Genomic DNA, 18794 nt, shown 5'->3' with positions numbered 1-18794 from the left:
CCCCCCTCGGTCCCAGTCACATGGTGCAGTAAAGCAGTCTGCTCTGCCTGGCGACTTCAGTAGTGACCCTGACCAGTCCCTGGATATGCAGTAGGAACGGCAAGAGCTGCCCCTCCCTCCCTCCCTCCCTCCCTCCCATCCTCTCTCCGTGCCCTCTGGACACCACACACGGCTCCTCACTCACTTCCATCTCGTCCTCCCCCATCCCCCTCTCCTCTCCTCTCTCCAGCAGCTTGCCGGTGGATGAACACATTCCAGACAGTCTTAAGTGGAGGACGACGTGAATGCTTTCTCTCTCTGCGTCTCTCCGCTACGCCTCCTCCGCCTCTTCCCTCTCACTCTCTCATGCTTTCTGTCTCTCTCCCTCCTCTTTCTCCCTCGGTCTGTCCTGCTACTGTCTCTCCCTCCTCTCTCCCTCGGTCTGTCCGGGTCGGGACGGCCGTTTCTCAGTTTGTCACGGGGCTGGTTCCTTGTGCTGCCTCGACAAAGCTGGTGAGTTCTGACAGGAGTTTAAGTCGCACTATTTATGTGCACTATTTGCACTATTTATACACACTATTTGCACGTTGCTTTGTATGTATGTAATGTCAAATATAATGTAAGTCGATTATCGGTCTGAATGTTCTGTTTTACATGACAACATACTGTGTGAAAATTAACTCGGGCATGCTGTGAAATCCATGAGTTTAGTTGCATGTTCAATCTATTGTAAGGTGTTTCCATGTTTTTTTGGCACTCTGCCTAAAGTTGCTGGTTTTGTGTGGTACTGGGAGGTGTGGTGTACCGTCTTTAAACTTCATTTCTGCGTCAAACTTCAATTTGACACGACAATGTCAACCCGAGCCTTATCGTGCTGATTAGATATGACACAGAACTGCATCCCTTTCCCCTTACCCTTTACAGTGAGCTGCTCTTTTTAGGACTGACATTTTCAATGTCAGTAGTCGGGAGTCAGGTGGCTGAGTGGTGAGGGAATCGGGCTAGTAATCAGAAGGTTGCTAGTTCGATTCCCGGCTATGCCAACCAAATGACGTTGTGTCCTTGGGCAAGGCACTTTACCCTACCTGCCTCGGGGGGAATGTCCCTGTACTTACTGTAAGTCGCTCTGGATAAGAGCGTCTGCTAAATGACTAAATGTAAAATGTAGTCTGATAGTGTGTTCTCCAGTTCTTCACAGTTAGTTTAACTCGCTTGTGGTAGGGGGCGCTCACCAGAAAGAATGAATACCACTGGGGCTGAGGCCTTGCCGCAAAGGCCATGGGTTCGATTCCAGACCAGGTCCCTTACCACATGTCATCTCCTCTCTCTCCCCTGCCTTTCCTGTCTCTCTTCAACTGTCACAAACAAAAAAATGTCAATGTCAGCAAATGCCAAAAGCATTGGCCTTAATCTTAATTTTTCTATAACGGTAGTTTATACAGTATACTTGTTACTACTGATAGCGGTATTGCATATGTAGCAGTTGTATTTTAATGGGACAGTAGTCTGGTATTCAATTGTGTTAAATGGTATGTTTACTGGTTGCAGCTCATTATAACAATACTGCAGTGTGTTATTGGTACATAAATAGTTAAGTGTCTACTAAATGAATATAAGGTACAATGTTAACAATGAGTGTAATAATGTACTTCAACATTAGACAGTATTCTGGCAGTTTAGAGTGTAGATAGGTAATTTATAACCTAATTTACAGCCGCTAACAAAAGCAGTTGTGGGACATAAGTCGTTTACTGTGGCAGTAGTGTCTCTGGAATCTAGGTAACTTTCAAGCTAGTAGTCCGCAGCAGTTATGTGCTAGCTAAATGTAGGTTTGGATAAGGAATACAGTAGACACTGTATGGTGAAGGGACACGAGAGAGGGATAGCATAAGAATGAGCGGTGTCATTGTAGAAGAATTTGAATTACAGTATAAATATGATTAAAAGGATAGCTGATGACTAGCCTGGTTGTTCATGTGCATTATCCAGGAAGATGCACAGTTCTGGTGGAAATACAGTCAGGTTACACAGGGACGACAGCCACTGTAACTAACCTTAGTCCTGAGCCCGGTTACCCAAAATGAAAACAAGGAAAACATTTTTCTTGAATAATTTTTATTTCAAAATACGAACATGATTATATTTATATATACATATATTCTAAAATAGACAGTGCAGCACAAGCATGATTGGATGTTGAGTGGAGTGTAAGAGGGCCTGTATTTGGACTGTCAGAGCAATGTTTCAGAACCATGTCAGATATGCTTGGTACTGTTTCCCATAGTAGTCCTGTCACCAAGCTAAACCAACCCACCCAGGGTCAGCTTACTGGCCTACAGACAACTCACTTCAGCTCAAAAAACCCATCTGTGAAGCTAATTAGCGATGGTAACCCTGCTAAACCTACAAATCTCAATAACCCATATTCCGTAAAGCTTTGTATCAGGATGTGCGTCTTGTGCAACATGACAGTAGACTACAATCTATGATTTTACAATCATAATTTTGGATTGTAAAGTTGAATTGTGACTGGTTTGGTTGTGACCCACAGATTGCTGTGGCTTGTTATGAATGCCAGTCATATTACCACCAAGATCCCCTGTTTCAAGTTCTAGACCTTAATCTGAAACCAGCTCAACAACATCCTGATGGCATCTACTGCACTACCAACACAAATTAACAGCATTCACATTCACAATGGTATAAAAAGCAACAATATCAAAATGTAAATACCAGTTAAAATCAACAAAATATAAAGGAAAAGGGATCATGAGTGGGAATGTTGTGTAAGAACAGGAACCTTTGGATGTTAAGTGACCGAGTGTTCCTAGTACGAGAGACAGTCCCTAGCAGGAGAGACTGTCAGAAGAGACTGTCTTTAGCAGAAGAGACTGTCCCTAGCAGCAGAGACTGTCTTTAGCAGAAGAGACTGTCCCTAGCAGCAGAGACTGTCCCTAGCAGGAGAGACTGTCCCTAGCAGCAGAGACTGTCCCTAGCAGGAGAGACTGTCCCTAGCAGCAGAGACTGTCCCTAGCAGGAGAGACTGTCCCTAGCAGCAGAGACTGTCCCTAGCAGCATAGACTGTCCCTAGCAGGAGAGATTGTCCGTAGCAGGAGAGACTGTCCCCAGCAGGAGAGACAGTCCCTAGCAGCAGAGACTGTTCCCAGCAGGAGAGACTGTCCCTAGCAGGAGAGACTGTCCCTAGCAGGAGAGACTGTCCCTAGCAGGAGAGACTGTCCCCAACAGGAGAGACTGTCCCTAGCAGCAGAGACTGTCCCTAGCAGGAGAGACTGTCCCCATCAGGAGAGACTGTCCCCAGAAGGAGAGACTGTCCCTAGCAGGAGAGACTGTCCCCATCAGGAGAGACTGTCCCCAGAAGGAGAGACTGTCCCTAGCAGGAGAGACTGTCCCCATCAGGAGAGACTGTCCCTAGCAGGAGAGACTGTCCCCAACAGAAGAGACTGTCCCCAGCACGAGGTAGGAGCTCCTGGGCACAGATGTACTGTGGTACCCAACAAGTGATACCCAACAATGTTAGTTATTTTAAATGCCCCGTTTATATTAGGCTAGTAGGATCATGCTCAAAGTGTTTGTTGGACGAAACATTGTCGTTCACATTGCAAATAATGTTACTCATAATTAAATTAGGACAATTCCAAAGCAGTGTATTTAAGGTTAATGTTAGCCTGTATTTGTGATAAATGTTACCTGTATTTGAGTAAGTTTAGCACTTGTATTTGTGGTGAATGTTAGCCTATTTTTTTAGTAACTGCTAGCCTTTTTTGTGGTGAATGCTTTCCTGTATATTAGGTGAAGTTTAGCACTTTTGTGCTGAATGTTAACTTGTATTTGTGATAAATGCTAGCCTATATTTTTGGTGAATACTAGCTTGTGTAGTATATTTTGATACTTTTCTTTGTGGTGAACATAGGGCTGTCATAATATTTATGTTTCTATATTTTGATTTATTTATGGTTTATGCTGATAATTAGCCTTGCCTTTTATTGGTGCAAACATGATGCGTGATTATGACGTTTCAGGAAGTGAGGTTAAAAAGTCGCTCCTGGCAGTTGTGAAGACAAATTAACTTTACAGACGGTTCCTTCAGTAATACGGTACATCATATCTCACGAAAACAACAGAGGCCTGATTCCATGCTGGCCAGACTGTGGCCTGTCACAAGGTGATATAGTAAATTGCATGCTAATGCATGGTATAACTCGATCGAGGATGTTTCCGCATTCATTCATAATAAAATACATTTAGAGTTCATCCGTCACAGTAGACAGTAAATGTGATGATAGTTTAAACATGACAACGTGTGTGTGCAAGCAATGCAGGATGGGCTGCAGCGATGAGACCATCATGTAAAGTACCTCAAACATCTGAGTCACCAGAGAAGACTAGAAAGACAAACACACACACCTAGTATCACACACAAACACACAACTCCCCCCCCCCCCACACACATACACACAAACACACACACACTATCCATGCCCTCTTTCTCCATTGTATTAGACACAGAGAGAGAACAAGATGGTGAGGAAGGCTGTAGGTGGAACCTGGTTACCAGTCTGTCATCTTCCTCCTCTCACACATACAGTAGAAACAAGATGGAGGACTGGGCGTCGAGGGCAGTGCGGCTGGGGCTTCACATGGCAGTCATCTCATCTGGCAGGGGGAGGGGAGAGTGGAGGAGGGGTGGGGGTGGGAGTGGGGTGGGAAAAGGGAGGGAGGGTGAGGTGAGGGAGGTCAGGAGCTTGGTGATTGGGTGATGAGTCAAGCAAGGTTCACTATACATCTTCAGGCAAGGAGTACGCATGTCTGAAGGTAGGGGAGGGATGGATTGATGGGTGGACAGATGGAGAGAGGGAAGGGTTAATGGATGGAGAGAGGGAGGGGTGGATGGATGGAGAGAGGGAGGGGTGGATGGATGGAGAGAGGGAGGGGTGGATGGATGGAGAGAGGGAGAGGTGGTTGAATGGAGAGAGGGAGGGGTGGATGGATGGAGAGAGGGAAGGGTTAATGAATGGAGAGAGGGAGGGGTGGATGGATGGAGAGAGGGAGGGAGGGGTGAATGGATGGAGAGAGGGAGAGGTGAATGGGTGGATGGATGGAGAGAGGGAGGGAGGGGTGAATGGATGGAGAGAGGGAGGGGTGGATGGATGGAGAGAGGGAGGGAGGGGTGAATGGATGGAGAGAGGGAGGAGTGGATGGATGGAGAGAGGGAGGGAGGGGTGAATGGATGGAGAGAGGGAGGGGTGAATGGATGGAGAGAGGGGTGAATGGATGGAGAGAAGGAGGGAGGGGTGAATGGATGGAGAGAGGGAGGGGTGGATGGGTGGATGGATGGAGAGAGGGAGGGGTGGATGGGTGGATGGATGGAGAGAGGGAGGGGTGGATGGGTGGATGGATGGAGAGAGGGAGGGGTGGATGGGTGGATGGGTGGATGGATGGAGAGAGGGAGGGGTGGATGGGTGGATGGATGGAGAGAGGGAGGGAGGGGTGAATGGATGGAGAGAGGGAGGGGTGGATGGATGGAGAGAGGGAGGGGTGGATGGGTGGATGGATGGAGAGAAGGAGGGGTGGATGGGTGGATGGATGGAGAGTGGGAGGGGTGGATGGACGGATAGGGACGGATGGAGGAACGGATGGATGGTGCAGGGGAAGGATGGGTTGATGGATGATGATGAGTTGGAAGGAAGAACAGGAAGAAAGAGGTCTGCATGAGAGTCTGTTTGATGAGGAATAGATCTTCATTACATACTGACAAAGGAGGAAGAACAAAACAAAACAGGAAAAAGGAACTTGTCAAAACATTCACATTCAATAAAAGCAACTGTACTACTAGTTAGTATGAGGACGAAGGGAACAATGCGTTACTACTGTCTACTAAAATGATTACTACTACAGGATTCATGGCTGTATACAGGGTTCAGAAGAACACTGCCACATGCAAAATCACTAATACCAACACATTCACATGGCATGATGAACCTAAAAAACACACACACACACACACACACACACACAGAAAGACAAGCGCTTTAGTAACAATACCAAGCAGTTCAACACAGGTCTTGATAGTAAGAGAAAAAGGAAGAGTCAGAAGTCAATATTGACTTGTGTTACATGTTCCAAATGCACAGGGGGCACCCAGACATCTTACCCCATTGGACAAAACTAATTTCATTTGGCAGGTCTAACTTGCTAAAATATTAGTATTGGTGGGGACTGATATCCTGTTCTGCCCTGATTTGCTGATTGGAACATACACACAGTCAAGACAGATACGGAGAGGAAGTTGAAACACTGCAGTTACAAATTTGCAGGAGCAAACTTGACTAAATTACAGCAACATTTTACGATAACACTTGTAATACTGAGAACGAATACTATTGATGTATTGATTCCCATGGACATCTGATTATTACTGAATCAAGTTTATGTAAACTATAGAGAAGTTGAGGAAACACTTTCAACTGTAGTTTAGTTAGTATTCCAAGTAAAGCTGTGTCTATACTCTGATTCAAATCCAGACTTTTGCTCCTTCAAATTGGGGAATAAATATTAATGAGAACACAGAGGAAAAGTCACTCCTGGTTGGCTAACTGGGATCACATGACCACCACAGCAGACCAGCGATGTTTACCAGTGTCATGAAGGGTGCGGAGCTCTGCCGAGGCATGGGACTTCAGGACCAATCAGATTAGCACTGTCTGGTTCACAAAATAAAAAAAACAAGAAGAAAAGCTTGAGATTTACTTGGTATTTAGAATGATCTGGTCACATCTGGTGAAATGCATTTACCCCCCCATTACAGCCCTGCAGGTGTTGCAGAGACCCTTTCCTGCAGCTCTGCAGGAAAGGGTGGACAGCAGCGTAGACAGTTGTAGGAAGATAAGTCTCATGACTCAGATCTCAAAATACGACAGGCAGAGCAGAGAAGAAAGGAAGAGGAGGAGGATTTGAAAGAAGGATGAGGAATAGAGAGCGGAGGAGAAGAAGCAGGAAGGTGAGGAAGATCTCTGGGAGTTAGTCTAGGAAACACATCAGTGGAGAAGAGGAGGGGGAACATCTCTGGGAGCTAGCTATCCTACAGAAGGAAAGACAACAGAAGGAGAAAGTGGAGGAGAAAGAGGGAAACTGTGGGGTAGTTATGTAGGAGGACCGACTCGTTAGTCAGACGGATGTCTAGTCTGAGAATGGCTCACTTGGTTCCTTCCTCGGCGCCTCCCTCCGGGTCTAGCTTGCCCTCCTCTTCAATCTTCTGCTCCTCTGACACCAGTTCCTGTTTCCTGTGGTGGCGCAGACACTTCACCACTACCATCGACAGGATGAGCAACGCCAGGATCCCGCCCACCGCTGCCCCAATCGCCACGGCAATCGTCGAGTCTCGGGGAGGTGGAACTGGACCGATAAAATGAGGAGAGAGAGAGAGAGAGAGAGAGAGAGAGAGAGAGAGAGAGAGAGAGAGAGAGAGAGAGAGAGAGAGAGAGAGAGAGAGAGAGAGAGAAGAGGAGAGTGGGGTTGGCAGGTTCATCAATAAGTAAACGAGTGGATAGTACTGAGTCATCCTTTCCAGGTAGGGCAGACACACACACACAAATCCAGCAAGCCAGTGATGGGGAGGAGAGAGGGGCAGACAGAATGAAGCAAATTTTGGAAGGATGGATGGATGGAGGACGGATTAATAAAGGAGAGAGGGATGAACTAAAGAAGGGGTGTCCCTACGTTCTGTCACCACGTTCAGCTGGATGGTTCCCTGTCCCTGGATGCGATCTGGAGGGTTGCGGACGTTGCAGTTGTAGATTCCCTCGTCCTCCATTTGGACGTCGGACAGCGTGATGGACAAATCATTCTTGTCCAGGTTACCGGCAAACACCACCCGGTCACCGAAACGCTCAGTTCGCAACGGCAGCATTCCTTTCTTTTGGTTGTAGGCCATGAACTACAGGAGAGAAAGAGAGAGAAAGAGAGAGAGAGAGAGAGAGAGAGAGGGGGGGGGGAAATAAGATGAGAGACAGAATGAGAGAAAGAGAGGGAAAGAAGGACAGAGAGAGAGGGGAAGATAAGATGAGAGGCAGAGTAAAAGAGAAAAAGTCTAACCTTCATTTGACCTTCAGGATATATTTATTGGTGGGTGTGATTTAGGGTTACAGGGTCAGGGTTGCCAGGAATCACTTTTAGGGGTCAAACGGTAAGGGGTCCCTTACCATCTCTCCTGTGTCATTACGAGTCTCCTGGAAGGTCCAGTTCATGACAAACTTGCTGCTCTCCATCTTGTAGCAGGAGTTGAAGGTGCAGGTGATCTTCACCTTGGTTCCGTTCAGAGCATTGATCTGCTGAGGAACCTGAACGTCCATACTGGATCCAGGACCGACTACAACCACACCACCAAAACATACAAACATTAGAATACCAGAAAGTCCAAACAAGCCTTTACCAACAAGAATAAGTACATATGTATTGTTAGTCCATAAACATGGACATCAGAACAGAAGAACTGAAGCAAAGGCTAGAACCAGAACACAATAATAGAACCTCCCATTTGACTTTGGGTCAGGTACAGCTGGAACCAAACAAGATAGAGAACAGCTTGAGAACAGATAATCAAGAACCCGAGCCTTAGAACGGAACACATGTGTGTGTGTGTGTTTTGTGAGTGCTGTGTGTGTATGTGTGAAAGAGAGAGTTGTTTGTGTTAAAGTAAAAGTGAAATAGTTAAAGTAAAAGTGAAATAGTCATCTAAACACTGATGCATTAACCATAACCTGTTTATTATCCCATGATTGGCAACACTTATACAGAGGTAATATGATACATAACAGATCCCTGGGTAGAATACTCTGCTCTCTACATACCCTCAGGACTGCTGCACCACAGAGTGCATACAGTCTGCTAAGGTATATGGACTGAGTGTGCATAAACTCTGCTAAGAGGTATATGGACTGAGTGTGTGCTGGGCTGGGTCTGTGAGCTGGGCTCTGCACCATTCCCTCTCTCCCCTTCGTTCTGTTTCCCTCCCTCTAAGTCTCTCTCTCCAGCTCTCTCTCTCTCTCTCTCTCTCTCTCTCTCTCTCTCTCTCTCTGCAGTGTGCAGTGTTCGTTTCTGGACAAGTTCCCACTCCTGCTGCAGTCTCCCCCCTTGCCTCTCTCCCTCCCTCATATCGTGCTGCAGTACAGCTGCTGCTGCTCATAGGAAGGAGGGGGGGGGGGGTCGGGAACCCACACACACGCACACACACACCCAGACCTCACACACACATCTAAGCAGTTGTGCATGCAGAGTCAGCAGTTAACACAGTATGCCTGGCGCTAGCTATGATATGTCACTGACAGACCAGCCTCCCCCTTCTCGTGCCAAGGTAGCCAACAGCAGTGATGATCACCAACTAGCACAACAGTTAACCTGCTATTACACTAACTAACTTCTACACAAACAGCTGACCAGTTGTCACAGCCAGTGATCTTAGTAACACTACACAACTGTCTGTACAGCTATCTAGCAGACTGCTACTTGACTTAAAAACATATATATATGTGGGTAGGATGAATGTGTGTGGGACTTGTAAGCGACAGAGAGTATTGAGATAGACAGAGGATGTGAGCAGGAAGAGGCATAAACACTGCTGTGACTCTTAACTGCTCTCACAGGACATGAAATACTGCAGTATAACAATCTCTGCCTCTGTCTCTCCACCCCTCCCTCTCTCTGCCCTGCTACGTTCCCTCCCTCCCTCCCTCGCCTCGTCTCTCCACCCCTCCCTCTGTCTCTCCCTTGGCCCCTCCCTCTCTGTCCCAACTCCATTTCCTCCATGGTTACCCCTCCCTCCCTCTTTCTCTTACACACCCCACACTCACTTCCTACCCCCCTCCCACCCTATCATCCTCTCCGGAATCCTGGCTCCATTTGCCATGCTCAAGGTCATTGTACAACACAGGTAAAACACACACACACATGCACACACACACAAACCTAACTCATCAAAGACAGATTATAGATGGTAGTGTGTGTGTTGTGTTGTGCTGATATATACAAACATTTAGAGTGTGTGACGCACGTGGAAGTGAGTGAGTGAGTGAGCGTGTGAGTGTGTGTGTGTGTGTGTGTGTAAGGGGTGGCAAGTCTCACTCAGTTCATAACAAGACATCATCAGACACCATCACTGCATATGTCGAGTATGGGACCTGCTGTCATACGGTAGCAGATCCACACACAGCTACAGTTTTTACTGGCACAGTCTGCCCCCTGGTGGTCACTAAGACACACTGTACTCTGAGGGCCTTGGTTCACACAAGACACAAACATATTTTATTACCAGTTCAAGTTTAGAATCAATATGAGTTTGATGCAGTGTTTTGTCTTGTGTATGGATATGGAAAGAAATGGGAGCCTGTGAAACTTTTCAAAAGCGATCTTGGAAGTCTAAATGGTTCAAGTCATAGAGTCCGGTTAGGGTTTATTTGAACACTGTCCACTGTACTGTTTCCAAACTCACAAGCTTTCGGTCAGAAAGGACCAGGGTTTCAAACTGCAGCTGTATAAATCTGAAAGAGCAATATCTTGAATCTGTGGATTAAATCTTAAACTGTGGGATTCTATATGGAACTAATTAATCTCACACTGTCGGGCTCTATAGGGAACCTTCTGATTATTGATTAAACTGTACTGTTCTATGTTGAATGATTCAGATGGTTCTATTGTAGACTGGTGGGATTTGTGGCCTGTGTCGGAATCCATTTCCAGATCCGGTTCTGTTGCAGGCACCATAAGGTTCAAGCAAATCACCTAGGTTACCAACATCACGTCTCCAAAATGCAGGCAATCATCCGTTGTTGCCATGGAAACAAATAATGTTTCTTTATCGCGTGGGAAGATGCAATCACATCAACTGTTATGTCTACTCTGTCATTTGAGAGTCCGTGCCCCTCCTAGTGTTTGCAAATGGTTGGTGCAACAGCGGTGTGTATGACGCACCTAAACAATAAAAAAAGACTGGAGCGAGAGACTTCCTCCGTCAGGGGAGGAAGGCGATTAGGACGGACCGCTCCGAAAACCGAACAGACTAGACTGTCAGAGGTAAATGATGACGCTACCGGGGAGGCGTGCCTCCTCACGGTCCAGTTGCATGTTAGGCGGGACTATATCTGATTATTTTCTGATAATAGCCTATTCATATCACAGCATCATCCACCTCCCGAACCTGTTGTCACACACACACACATCATATTATTAACCTGGAGCCGCGTTCGGTCCATCTGGGTGATGGTTCAAAGGCTATAGGCCTATAGGCCTTGGATACAGTCCACAATCCAAACAAATAAATCACAAAAAGTCGTAAATAGATGAATGTGCCACGGACGTATCGACACCCTTTTGGCTAGGCCTACTGTGCTGTCTCCGTTGTAGTCTAGTAGAACTAGGTCAAGCTTTTATTGTTTTGATTTAGGCTGCTGTGTTTATCTCCGTGTTACAACGAGCGCAGGTCTCTTGCGGTTTCATTGATTGGTGATATGTATATTGAGCTTGCAGGCTATGGACTTGAAGATGCCGCGCAGATAACAGGTGTCTCGAGAACCGGTTTTAAGACGAGGCTACCAACATAAAAAATCCGAGACTTTTAGAAGGCCAGCTCCTCGTTAGAAAAACAAATTGAAGGAAAAAAAACGTAGTTTAGGAATAGCCTATTACACACACACATAGGCTACACACAAACACAGCCACAAAGGCTAGGCTACACACACACACACACACACACACACACACACACACACACACACACACACACACACACACACACACATCTAGAAACATACTTTTCATCCGTGATGATAAAAAACATGCAGCTACCAAATTAAAATCCTGGAAAGACTGGCTGGCTGTTTTAGCTAGGCTACTTACCCATCATAAAAAGCATCAATCCCACGATGCTCAAGCGGATAGCTGGCATCCCCCTTTTCGGTTCTTGTTGCGCTGTGAAAGTCATTTAATCTATCGGAAATAAAACGTATAATCCTTAATAAAAAAATACATAAATATAGTCTAAGCTTAGCTTTATATTAAAAAATTTAATATCATATTTGTTAAATTTTCTGAGGCAGGGTATGGCTGGCAGTGTCTGTAGCCGTATGAATAGTTTATCTTATGGTTGAGGTTTTCGCGAATGGAGGCGGGAGCGAATTTGATTCGTAGACTACTCCCTCCTAGGCGTCTTCTCTCCCCGTTTTTCATTTTTATGATTTTGTGTTCTGCATGCCTCTGAAGCTTAAAACTACATATGCATGTTTCTTTTTTATTTGTTACAGAAACTGCAGGATCATGGACTCACATTCAGAGAACAAGCCCATGAACCAGAAGCACAAACAGCAACAAGGATGCTATGCTACTCAAAGATACCCGCGTATAACAATCACCAACACACACTAACATGGAAAAGTCAATAAGAATAGCCTACTGTACCACTCTCTCCTGTTACCGCTGTAGTTTGTAAAAATGTGGTGATGAACCTATTAGCTAGTGAAGCTACTAGAAACAACACGAAAAAACACTGTGGTCGTTGCTTCCAACCAATAAACTCCCCGAGCCCCCCCCTCTCCTCGGTGCTCAGATATAATAGCAGAGCAGGGAAGGCGGGATGCACAGAAGGAGGGAGACAACAGGAAATACAGTTATTTACTAGATGGTGATTAATGCAAATAAAAGCAAATTGTGACAACTCGCGCAGCACCATGGACAACATCCCATTCAGCACCTTGGACAGCGGCACCAGCAAGCCCTGGATCAGGTGATCAGAGGCAGGTATGTCCGGGTGCCGCTCCCAAGGGAGACAACGAGCTGCTCAGGTGCAGCTCATGAGCTAAATGGAGTGCTGCCCATACAAGGCGGTTGAGCTTTCCCTCTCTGGAAGGGGGGAGGGGGTCAACAGAGTAGGAGCTGGACTCCAACATGTTAAGTGCTGAGGGTCCAGACAGCCCAGCTGGACCAGGCGCCTCTGTCCCCTCAACAGAGGAAGAATCTGAGTTTTGTTTTTTTTGTTTCTAAATAATAAACGTCTTCCCTTTTGTACCTACCTTGTTTGTGAGTGGTGCTGTGCTGTTGCCCCTGGCTACGTCCCTTGATTGCCACAATATAGATGATGGAGGACTAATTGTCATGCTACAAGTCAGAGTTCCCTGGATCGAGTACCAGTGAGAGGAAAGATTGGGAGGACTGATGCGTGATATCCCCCGTTACACATGCATGTGAGTGTGTGAGGATACGTGTGAGAGCATGTGTGTGTGACAGACAGACAGTCAGACAGTCTGACAGTCTGACAGTCAGACAGTCAGACAGTCAGACAGTCTGACAGTCAGACAGACAGACAGTCAGACAGACAGTCAGTCAGTCAGTCAGTCAGTCAGACAGAAGGTCTTCCTCCTCTCGTGCTACCTTCTCCTTCCTAAGTGCTCTCTGACGTCTCATTGTATCCTTCATCTTCACGACACAACCCTGTTTAGCTCGGAGAGAAATCTCTTAGCAGTAATGGGTTGGAAGACATATCATCGACAACCTCCCATTATATTACTCGTGAGTACACGGAAACACAGATGTTCTACAGAGTACTCGGCAAGCCATTAGCAAAGCCATAGAAGACCTTCACCACAACAAATTATCAATGTGTGCTTTTACATGCATCTGTGTGAGTCTATGTGTAACTCCTAATCATCTAGACATGAGCAACCTTATCTGAATGGGTTCATTATCATCTGCCAACACATTAACTGACAATTGTAATGTGCTGTAGGCTGTGCTTTGTGCTGTATCATTACAAAACCATTTAGCGTCTCACACCAGACAGGTGTGAGATCCAGACTGAAGAATCATGATAAAAAATAATGGGTAAGCCAGTCAATATACACATTCTGTGCTTGACAGATACTGTATAAACAGTTGAATCAATAAAACTACATTCCTCACTGTGTTTGTTCTTATCTTCTTCCTTGGGTACAGTTTCTATAGGCTGCAGTTCTCACACTGGCATCTGCCGCCCTCTTCAGGACATGTCAAGCAGTACAGCTGTGGAGATTCCCTTGCTGTACAAAAAGAAGGTGCTCTGTGATGTGAATCTATTATAAAGAATATCAATCAGAATTGCATCATACTTGAGTCAAAGTCAAAGAATACCACTATTATTATAAAGAGTTGGTCAGATTCTGTCAATCAGGATGAACAAATAAACTGATTGAGTAGTGTTTACTTTTCTTCCCGTTACTCATTTTCACTGTGCCCTCAATTAACAAGGACAATCTCACCTGTGACCCCACCATGGTTATGAGAGTGAGTGCTGCTTGAATTTCCATTCAGGATCAAGAAAGTGACTAAATGAAAAATAAAGAAAATATCTAACACTCAGTGTCAGTCTGTCACCACCAGGTGACAGTGTTGGACCATGTCAGATCTTTTCACGAGAGGGCTGGAGACCCCCAGAGAAGGCTGCATCTGTGTCGTTCTGGTGTCAATTTATTAATAATTTATTTGGAATTAATGAGCCCTTCCCTAATCACCTCATGCATATTCCATAAGGGATCATGCGCATACACACGCATACAGACATAAACACACAGACACACACATGCACGCACACACACACACACGCACACACACACGTACACGCATGCACACACACACACACACACACTCCAACACACACACAGAGATGCACACACAAACACACATTTATTTTCAGTTAGCACATACCATAAACAGGGAGAGGTTGGAGGTTGCTGAGGAGTGACTTTCCGTAATGGCCCAAACTGCAGACGCACACATACACACACATACAGACACACACACTTTTGGCATGAGATTTTTTAGTCAGGATCCACTGAGAGCTTGTGTGTGTGGTTGTGTGTGTGCCTGTGTTTAACTATTGGCACCAGCAGTCTTCAGCAGCTATCATATCTGATACTGTGTGTCTGGACAGCTCACTGGAGAGTCTGATAGAGGGTGGCCACAAGGAGACGGACAAATATTGAGACAGCCAAAGTGGGAGAGAGTCGATGAGAAAAAGATTGGTTTGAGAGAGAAAATGAGAATCTGAGAGGGAAAGAGAGAGAGAGAGAGAATGAGAATCTGAGAGGGAAAGAGAGAGAGAGAATGAGAGTCTGAGAGGGACAGAGAGAGAGAGAACGAGAGCCTGAGAGACCGAGAGAAAAAGAGTGAGTGAGAGATAAAAGCAAAACATATGTAAATCACATCAACAGTGTAAGCCGCAAGGAGGGCTGGTGTGTGTGTGTGTGTGTGTGTGTGTAAGCGTGCGTGCGTGTCAGATAATGTGTGTGTGTGTGCTTGGACGGGGATGAATTAAAACTTTACAGTTTTCTGAATTACAAGACTCTTTCCAGTTCCATTCGTTCAGACTAATTGAAAGTAATAATAGGTGCACATTATGCTGCTCTCTCTCTAATTACCTGCATTGTTCAGATTCTGTCTGGCTCCATCTAAGAGGTGGGGGTGGAGGGGGATGTGGTACAAGAGTGTGTGTGTGTACGTGTGGGTATGTGTGTGTGTAAGCGCGAGTACATGTGTGAGTAAGGGAGCCTGTGTGTGTGTGAATTTGTGTGCGTGTGTGTGTGTTTGTCCATCCAGCTGTGCGAGAATATTTGTCTCGTCCTCCGTGCCTGCGATTGCACACGCTGTGGCCGATGTGAGTGCCGCCCCTCTGCCAATTGGAACGGAAAAGAACCACCTCTCTCTCTCGAAGGTTTAAAGGTGATGCGGGATTAGAAGGCTTCTCGTTCAGCATGAGAGCGGTGTTTAATAACAGTCCCGTAGAGACAGGCTGGCTGTGATCTTCATCTAAACACTTGTTGCTTACAAGTTTTGTGAGTCTCAGACAGTTTTTTTCTCAGTAGTGTTATGTCTGTGTGTGTGTCTGTCAGTGTGTCTGTGTGTGCGCGTGTGTGTGTCTGTATGCGTGTGAGTATACTTGTGTTTGTGTAGGTGTGTGTGGATGTGTGGGTGTCTATGTGCACATGTCTGTGTGTAAGTGTGTCTATGTGTGTGGGTGCGTGTGCATGTTAGTGTGTGTATATATGCTTGTGTCTATGTGTGTGTGTGTTCTAGTGCAGTCCTGCCAACCCCGGAGGTAGCGACTGGAAGACAGACAGGAGAAGCTGGAACCAGGGACTTGGAGAACTGCATCCCTGTCCATCTGGGTCCTCAAACAAGCCTGCCCCTGCTCTCTATGAAGACACCATCAAACACCTTCAGCGCACTTCGCTTGGACCAGACACCAAGAGAACTAACACCATCCGCAACTTGCTACTTCCTGTTTATACCAGAAGCTTGTAGGTTTGGACATGGGTTGTCCAGAGGTATAAAATACATGGTCAGACATGCGCACACACACACACACGCGCCTCCCAGCATGCACATGCACACACGCTCACACACACACACACACACACACACACACAAACACATACACGCACACACATGTACACACACACACACTGTTAGTCATGCACACACACATCCACACAGACAGATCCACAGTACAAACTCACCTTCGTTCTAGAATCTGAATTCCCTAATAAGCCTGTACACCCTCTAATCCTATTCTTCCCATCTCCCCCTCCCTCCTTCCATCTCCCCCTTCCTTCCATCTCCCCCTTCCTTCCATCTCCCCCCTCCCTCCATCTCCCCCCTCCCTCCATCTCCCCCCTCCCTCCTTCCATCCCCCCCTCCCTCCCTCCCTCCCTCCCTCAATCTCCCCCCTCCCTCCCTCCCTCCCTCCCTTCCACCATCCCCCCCCCCCTCCCTCCTTCCATCTCCCCCCTCCTTCCATCTCCCCCTCCCTCCTTCGATCTGCTCCATCCATGCATCTCCTCCATCTCTCTCCTCCATCCATCTATCCATCCACTTCGTCCATGCCTCCATCTCCTCCCTCCTTCTCTACTCCCATCTTCCACATCTCCTCCCTACATCCCTCCACCTCTCCTCCTATCTTTCAGGTCACGCGCATCCTTCCAGTAGAGGAGGAACCTTTCGATCTCCTCCTTCCATACTTCCATCTCGTCTTTCACGGCTCTGCTGCGACACCTCTCCCTCCTTCCTTTCCTCCTCTTTATTGAATTCTGCACTTCTCCTTCCTTCCTCTGAAGCAGGCCCATACAGGAAACCTCAATATCCTCTCACTAGCACAAGCACTCACACCAACACACTCCTCACCGGGACACTCAGCTCAATGCTGCAAACACACACACACCCACCACACACATAATCCACACCACACACACATACGCACCCACACACACACACCACAAACCACATACACACCCACACCACACATACCCCACACCCACACACACACCACACACACGCGCACACACACTCACATACACTCCCGAGAGAAACGCAGGAGGAGATTAAGGGACAAAGAAGTGTGACACGACGCGCAGCGCTGTGCGACGCTCTGAAATAGCGCATTGTCGGAGTGCCGGGAGCGAGCGAGGAGCTAGGCTCACAGAGAAATGAGTCACAGCGGACAACCCCCTCCACCCCCCCCCCCCCCCCCTCCATTAGTCATGAATTAGCCTGATGTGCCTCCATGCAGCAGCAACACTGCTGCACATTGTCCATGAGCCCCCGGGCAGATGTGAAGCCAGCTAGATAGTGGAAGGAGAATGTGTGCGTGTGGGGTGTGTTGGGGGGTGTATGCATGTGTGGGGTATGTCTGGAGTATGTGTTTGGTGTGTGTAGGGGTGGTGTGCGTGTTTGTGGGATATGTGTTCGGGGGGGAGGTTTTGTATGTCGCGTGTGTTTGGTGTGTGTGTGTGTTCCTCTCTCAGTCAGCAAAGCCGAGAAAGCTTGGCCAGCACCCACATGCGTCTCACTTGGCCTTGGCCGGCTCGGCGGGAGAGATGGAGAGAGAGATATATAGAGATTGAGGGAGAGAGGGAGGGCTGGAGAGAGGGACGGATGGAGGGTGTATGGGAAGGAGGGAGTATGGAAGAGATGAGCACAGAGAAGCTGGGACAGAGGGAGAGAGGGATGGAGAGGGGGAGGGGGAAGGGAGTGAAAGAGGGTTGTTTAAAAACAGGCTGCATTCTGAAAAGACTGTTATCTCCCCAGTGTGGGGACAGTAGGGTCACATGCACACACACACACATACACACATGCACAGACATATACAAACACAAGAACAAATACACAAGTATAAAAACACACGCACACCTACACTCACTCGCACACACACACACACACACACACACACACACACACACACACATGCATGGAGGCATCTCAGATGATCTTCTGACCCTGATGTCTAACCCGGGGCTGAGATTTAATTAAGACTTAAACAAACACTGGACTGAGGGAGAAAATAAATGGGAGAGAGAGAGAGAGGGAAAAGGGAACAGAGAGAGAAAGAAAATAACAATGCAAGAAAGAAAAAAGAAAGTAAGAGAAAGAGGGAGAGAGGACAGAGAGAAAGAGAGAAAGCGTGAAGACTGAGCGGCCTTCAGTAAATTGCATGGCAGCAGTTTGACATTGAACAGGCCTGTGAGCCCCTGGAGAAGCATCCTTCGCGTCACGTTAGCTGTTAGTTTCTGCTCCGTCATGACTCGGTTTCAGAGGCACAGCAGATGCACACCATGAATACTCTAGCAGCGCTTCGTTAGTATACAGCATACACTATGAATACTCTAGCAGCGCTACGCTAGCATACAGCATACACTATGAACACATCTAGCAGCGCTACACTAGCATACAGCATACACTATGAACACTAACAGCTCTACACTAGCATACAGCATACACTATGA

The 18794-nt window shown here is 46.9% G+C and overlaps 1 protein-coding gene and 1 long non-coding RNA gene across 5 annotated transcripts; one reads left to right on the top strand and one right to left on the bottom strand.

The window, feature by feature from the left end:
- Positions 1-235: 235 nt before the first annotated feature.
- LOC134029196 (uncharacterized) lies at positions 236-13052 on the top strand. The gene is made up of 2 exons (XR_009931622.1): positions 236-492; positions 12291-13052. It is a non-coding gene; the product is annotated as an uncharacterized LOC134029196 (long non-coding RNA).
- On the bottom strand, positions 3284-12592 carry scn2b (sodium channel, voltage-gated, type II, beta). 4 transcript variants are annotated; one of them, XM_062473226.1, is made up of 7 exons: positions 12445-12591; positions 11887-11976; positions 8199-8365; positions 7717-7933; positions 7197-7392; positions 6635-6701; positions 3284-4653 (listed from the first exon to the last, which is right to left on the bottom strand). In XM_062473226.1, the coding sequence occupies exons 2-6, from the start codon at positions 11969-11971 to the stop codon at positions 6692-6694; spliced, it is 675 nt and encodes a 224-aa protein (XP_062329210.1). In that variant the 5' UTR covers positions 11972-11976; positions 12445-12591; the 3' UTR covers positions 3284-4653; positions 6635-6691. The 4 variants fall into 4 exon arrangements, with proteins under 4 accessions (XP_062329210.1, XP_062329207.1, XP_062329208.1 ...); XM_062473225.1 differs by lacking the exon at positions 3284-4653 and adding an exon at positions 4673-4806; XM_062473223.1 differs by lacking the exons at positions 3284-4653; positions 6635-6701 and adding an exon at positions 4660-4806 and having other exon boundaries at positions 12445-12592.
- Positions 13053-18794: the final 5742 nt, after the last annotated feature.

The sequence above is a fragment of the Osmerus eperlanus genome, chromosome 11 (assembly GCF_963692335.1).
Source record: "Osmerus eperlanus chromosome 11, fOsmEpe2.1, whole genome shotgun sequence".
NCBI classification, from domain to species: Eukaryota; Metazoa; Chordata; class Actinopteri; order Osmeriformes; family Osmeridae; genus Osmerus; species Osmerus eperlanus.
The sequence above is the reverse complement of the archived record's forward strand: the minus strand, read 5'-3'. Positions and strand labels throughout refer to the sequence as shown.

Coding starts and splice junctions, on each gene's coding strand:
- scn2b (XM_062473223.1), bottom strand. CDS start 11,971: ATGACTTTCACAGCGCAACAAGAACCGAAAAGGGGGATGCCAGCTATC. Junction 8,366..11,886: donor ATTGATGCTTTTTATGATGG/GTAAGTAGCCTA, acceptor GTGTGGTTGTAG/TCGGTCCTGGATCCAGTATG. Junction 7,393..7,716: donor GCTGAACGTGGTGACAGAAC/GTAGGGACACCC, acceptor TTATCGGTCCAG/TTCCACCTCCCCGAGACTCG.